Raw genomic sequence first — 5721 nt, 5'->3', positions numbered from 1 at the left:
AAGCTCGACAACTTAGATGTCAGCTTACCAGATGGCTCTACGGTTTTGATGATTGAGCGTTGTTCCCAGATTTTGGGAGTTGTCTATTTTTTTTAAATTAGGTATTGCACACTTTGCACCAAATTCTCCACCCTTGCAAATAATATCTGCTCACCAAATATTTGCACACTTGAAATCCTACCCATTCTCCCCCTGCTTGCCTATAGTGGTGCGTGTCTCGACTGAGCTTTGATGCTTTCGACCACTTTAGAACAGTTTCAAACTAGGGTGTTTGTCTTATGGTACGTTCGTTTGAAAAGTAGTTCCGCACTGAGTGCCGCACTCAGAGCTGTCAAAGTGTTTCTTTGAAGAAACTCGCGCTAGTTCCGCACGAGTTTCGCCGCCATCTTGGAACTGAAACTCTAGTGCCGCACTCGATATTTTTTCAGTTTCATGCGAGTTCCATGCACACTGAAAAAGAATGTTCGTTTGAACCAAAACTAGCATCAACGAGTGCGGCACTCAGTGCCACACTGGCTGTTCAAACGAACGTACCATTAGATAGTTTCTGCTGTAGTTTGAGGTGTGCACTTTGTTGGAGAGCTTTCCACAACATGTACGATTGTCTAAAAATCGCTGCAATCTGCAATATCTTTGAAAAAATACAAGAAGACGCGGAGTAAAAATAATGTCCGAACACTCACGAGCAATGCAACCAGCGCTTCCAAACACCACAGAAAGAAACTACTGGCCGGAAAACCCCGAGAACCAGAAAAATACACGATTTAGGATGCCAGAAAAAAACTTGCGACATAACGCAGGTTCCGTATCCGGAACACCATTTCTACCGGCAGCCACTACCCGAAACAAACAGGATCTGTGTTATGTTTTTCCCACGCGCTTTTTCCACTGTTACGGCCAGTGGCCAGCGAATGTTGCCTCGGATGTTTTTCTTAAGGTAAGAACAAGATTGTCCGTCAGGCCTGGACGCAAACGCAAAATGTTGCGCCTGTCATCATAGCCTGCCAGTCATCGACCATTGAACAAAGCAACCCCTGTAGATTGTTCGACTAACAGTTGATGGAAAAATCGATCAGGCACAGCGTTCTGCGTTCACCACTGCGTCGAACGGACAATCTTGTTCATAGCTTTAGTCACGGACACGGTTCCGGCTGGTGGTTAGTAGGAAACAGGTTTTTTCAAGAGCTTCTTTCTGCCTTACTGTCTCAGGCTCGGTCTCGGGTTTATTTCTGGCACTACGGTCACACGGACTTGGTTCCGGTCAGCTCCTGGGCAGCGGCTTTCGGAGATAAACGGATTGTCTCGAAAATATTCCGGCCAGCAGCAGAAAATGATTTGTTGTGTGCGGATGATTCGGAAGCAAAAATGTGTGACGCCATCTTGGTGAAAATTTTTGACAGGAGTTCAAGAATGACGTGACGTGAGCGTGCGTTACAAATTTGGTTTGACAGTACCACCGTACCGTTACAAGCGATTGCTTCGGTATTCGTCCATGTTGTTAAAAACCTAGATATATTCTCAAAACGAATACTTTTTTTCTTATACAGCAATTCCCCACGAAAACAGCATGGAAAAAAACAAAAGTGCTCGGATCGGGCTCAAAATTTTTCTGGGGGTTCCCTGGCCGAAATAATTAGACCCGTATTTTTTTGATTGGCCATTAGGGTGACTTACGCCGTGTTAGGGTGGTCTGAAAAATTGCCATTTTCGTCGATTTTCGCAAAAACCACTTTTTCGAAAAATCATATCTCCTCGCCATTTCAACTGTCAATTGTCTTATACGCAAATGAAAGGTGATAAGTTGACCTTTCAAAGAAAAATAATAAGAAGTTTCAAAAATCTAGCATAACATATGAAACATTAAAATGCCGTTTTAACGGTGGCTGGACCATTGAGCCTATGTCTGAAAATATTTTTATATAATTCGCCGGACATTTTTACGTAACATACTAAAAAATGGAAGGAGTTCATTAACAGGATTCAGTTATATGATTTTTTGAAAATAAATTCATGTTTTTCGACGCGCCGCGCGCAAAAGCGGGAAAATTACGAAATCAACAACTTTTTTCACCAAAACTGCGATAACTTTAAAATTTCAGCGATGTCTGGGTTTCGATTCCTTTGTAGACCACCGATCAGTGAGGTACTCCTGGATATTAGCTCCTGAAAAGTGCTTAAAAAGTGCAAAGTTAAGAAAAAGAGGCGGTCCTCACCAGCAGGATCGGCAGATTTGAAGAAGCTAAAGAATGCCGAAGCGCTACCTGCAAAGCCAGGCAGTTTGAGCAAGGACGCTCAAAATTCGTATGGAAACCAGTTCGCTACCCTCCCTGTGGACGTGAGCGAGAAGGAAGAATTTGAACGACGGGAAAATTTGCCACCCATTTTTGTGAAAACATCGTCATCGGATTCGGTGCGAAAGTGGCTGACCGGGTTTATCAAATCTGGTGCTTTACGAGCTTCCATTCGCTTGTGTGCTGACTCAAAATTCTGCTACCTACCAGAAAGGATTACAACTACGTTCGGGATTTCCTGAACAACACCAAGATTGAATACTACAGCCATGACGATCCAGGTAAACGCCCCATGAAACAGGTCCTCCGAGGCCTGTACGACATGGATGTGAGTGTGCTGAAAGAAGAGCTCAAAACTCTTAAGTTGAACGTGATCGAAGTCTACAAGATGACGAGACACAACAAGGACATCAAGTATCGTGATCAACTGTACCTGGTTCATCTCGAGAAAGGATCGACAACGCCGTCTGAGCTGAAAGCAGTTCGGGCAATTTTCAACATCATCGTGACTTGGGAACGTTATCGTCCAGTGCACCGTGACGTGACACAGTGTTCGAACTGCTTGCAGTTTGGACATGCTGGAAGGAACTGTTTCATCAAGAGTCGTTGTGCAACCTGCGGAGGTGAGCACAAAACACAAGCTTGCGAAACAATCAACGAGAACATCGAAGCGAAATGCTTCAATTGCGGCGGCGACCATTCTACCAAGAATCGAAGCTGCCCAAAACGAGCTGAGTTTGTAAAAATTCGGCAGCAAGCGACGACGAGGCACCAACCAAATCGGCGCAGAACACCACCAGCATTCACGGACGTGGATTTTCCTGCTTTGGCGTCACCAGGAGCAGGATCTGTTCGAGTGGTTCCAAATCTGCAGCCATTGCCGTTGAATCAGCGGCAAAGAGTTGCAGAGAATACAACACCTCCAGGCTTCAGTCAGCAACCGAGGGAAAACCAACCAGCATCAACGGGTGAAGGCAGTAGTGACCTGTTTTCACCACAAGAACTTTTGAACATTTTCATCGAGATGACAACAACATTGCGTGGTTGCAAAACTCGCCAGGAACAAGTAAGAACTCTTGGAGCATTCATCTTAAAATACAGTTCGTAGTTTACTCGTTCTAGTGATTTTGAATATTTCAATAATTTTTTTTTTAGTTTTAAGTTAGGATTAGTTGATAAAGTGATTTTTTTCTTTTTTACCCAAATGTATTCGATTCAATGCAATAATGTAAAACAATTTGAAGTAAATAAAATAAATGTGATCAGTTAATAATCAAACGAAAAATACAACAAAGATGAAGAGCATTAGGCCATACCACTTAGCATGTAGAAGAAATGTAATTATTATAAGAATGTTCAATAAAGACATATTTAATTTCCAAAAAATTTCTACCGTCGATTACGACGTGGTCGATTTGTGATTCCGTTCCTTGCGGTGATCTCCAGGTGTACTTGTCTCGGAGGTTGTGCTGGAAGCAGGTACTTCGTACGGCCATGTTTTTGGAGGTGGCGAAGTCGATCAGTCGCAGGCCGTTCTAGTTCGTGCGTACGTGGGCGCTGAACTTCCCTATCACTGGTCTGAATTCCTCCTCCTGGCCAACCTGAGCGTTAAAATCTCCAATAACGACTTTGACGTCATGTTTTGGGCAGCTATTGTACGTCCAGTTCAGCTGCTCGTAAAATGCGTCCTTGTCGTCATCTTCGCTTCCTGAGTGCGGGCTGTGCACGTTTATGATGCTGATGTTGAAAAAACGGCCCTTAACCCTCAACACGCACATTCGGTCGGTGAGCGGGGTCCACCCAATCACGCGATCGCGCATTTCGCCCAGCACTATAAAGGCTGTCCCCAGCCTCCTGTTTTCGCCGCGGCTCTGGTAGATTTTACAGCCAATCCTTGTGTACGCTTGTATCTCCTCCGCGCCTATCCAGCCAACCTCCTGCAGCGCTACGATGCTGAACTTGCGGACCCTCAGTATGTCGGAAAGTATGCGGATACTCCCGTCAAATTTGAGAGACCTGCAATTCCACGTCCCGAGCTTTCAATCGTGGGACCTCGTAAGAGGTCCAGTTCCGTGCCGATTGGTCCGGCTCGCATCGTGTGCTTCCTGCACTGGTGTTTTACGGCGGGTTCGTGTGGCCTGCACCAACCCCCTGTCTCGCCGGAGGACCATCGTGCCGGTACTGTTTACAGTCCCACGCCGACACAAGGACTTTCACTCAGCCGCCCCTAACCTGGCGTACAGACGCTGTTTCGAGCCGCCCCTAACCTGGGGAACAGACGCTCGGAGAGGGGGGGGGGGGGGTTCTACCACCTTCCGCAATGAGCCGCCCCTAACCTGGGAAACAGACACTCACGACGGGGATGGAGGATCGAACTCCTGGTTTTTGAGCCGCCCCTGACCTGGGGAACAGACGCTCAAGGGAGGGGGAGGGGGGGGGGGGGATTGGTCACTAACCCACTCAGCGCGTTCCGTTTGAATTCCGTTTAGAATTCCGCTTGAGCGAAAAAAGTTCGATTCGAATTCTAAACAGTGTTCGTTTTAGATTCTAAAACGCATTCCGTTTCAAACGCAACAACCGGTTCCGTTTGAGTTTTCGCCGCAAATCGGTTCAAGCGGAATTCAAACGGAATCGAAACGGAATGGACGTGTTGGCTTTGACAGTTGCTTCTTCTTCTTGTTTTTTCTTGCTGGTTTTCTTTTTTGTTTTTGTTGAATCCATTGAAATTGGAATTCAAGCATAGAAATAGATTAAACATTTTAATGATTTTACTTTTTTATTTACCCTTTAACTAATCATTCATTAAAACGCATCCCAACCCCGAGCCCGCTTTATTTATTTTTTGTTTAGCAGAGTTAACATATTGCACAGATTTTTTTGTTCCTATCGAGGCGGTTCACAACGACGTCATTCTTGGCGCATTGGTTGACACTTTAGATCTCTGGCCATCGCCATCGTCGAGCAGCTCCAGTAGGTTGGTCAGATCAAAGCGGGAAGTCTTCAGAACCTCGACCTTGGTGTGCGGCGGGTACGCTTCTTGGCAAGCATCTTAGGTGTCCTCTCCAAAAAACGCATGGGCGGAGTGTTCACGATCGGGAGCGTTCCCTTGTCGCTGATCTCGACGACATATTTGGAAAGGGTTCGGTGCATCGTCCTCGAAAAGCGCCGTGTATTGGTTCACCGGCTCGCTAGTATCTTGTCCGTTGTAGAGTGAAATCGGTGGCTGGTCTCGCCGATGGCAGCTGGCACGGACGTTCCTCTACCTTATCGGCGTTCTTGCGCTCGGCGATGGCAGCTTCGATGCAGGACGCTTTCTGCTTCTCCAAGAGCTCAATCAGTGGGGTCCCCTCTAAGCGCTTGGCATCCAGAAAATGGCTGAAGCCGCCTCTGATTGGCTGTTGCTATCTTGCGCCCTTGTTGGCCGGAACTG

General features: G+C 46.3%; 1 protein-coding gene across 1 annotated transcript; it reads right to left on the bottom strand.

Moving 5' to 3' along the window:
• Positions 1 to 3826: 3826 nt before the first annotated feature.
• LOC119766257 (craniofacial development protein 2-like) lies at positions 3827 to 5441 on the bottom strand. Its single transcript, XM_038250695.1, has 2 exons — positions 5305 to 5441; positions 3827 to 4307 (listed from the first exon to the last, which is right to left on the bottom strand). Exons 1-2 carry the CDS (start codon positions 5439 to 5441, stop codon positions 3827 to 3829), a joined length of 618 nt encoding a protein of 205 aa, XP_038106623.1.
• Between the last annotated feature and the right edge of the window lie 280 nt (positions 5442 to 5721).

This window comes from Culex quinquefasciatus, chromosome 2 (assembly GCF_015732765.1).
Source record: "Culex quinquefasciatus strain JHB chromosome 2, VPISU_Cqui_1.0_pri_paternal, whole genome shotgun sequence".
Lineage (NCBI taxonomy): Eukaryota > Metazoa > Arthropoda > Insecta > Diptera > Culicidae > Culex > Culex quinquefasciatus.
The sequence above is the reverse complement of the archived record's forward strand: the minus strand, read 5'-3'. Positions and strand labels throughout refer to the sequence as shown.

What these genes read in the sequence shown, in the direction of transcription:
- LOC119766257 (XM_038250695.1), bottom strand. Translation starts at nt 5,441, where the DNA reads ATGCACCGAACCCTTTCCAAATATGTCGTCGAGATCAGCGACAAGGGA. An exon ending in CGTACCCGCCGCACACCAAG is followed by an intron (nt 4,308 to 5,304) that starts GTCGAGGTTCTG and finishes GTGGAATTGCAG; the next exon opens with GTCTCTCAAATTTGACGGGA.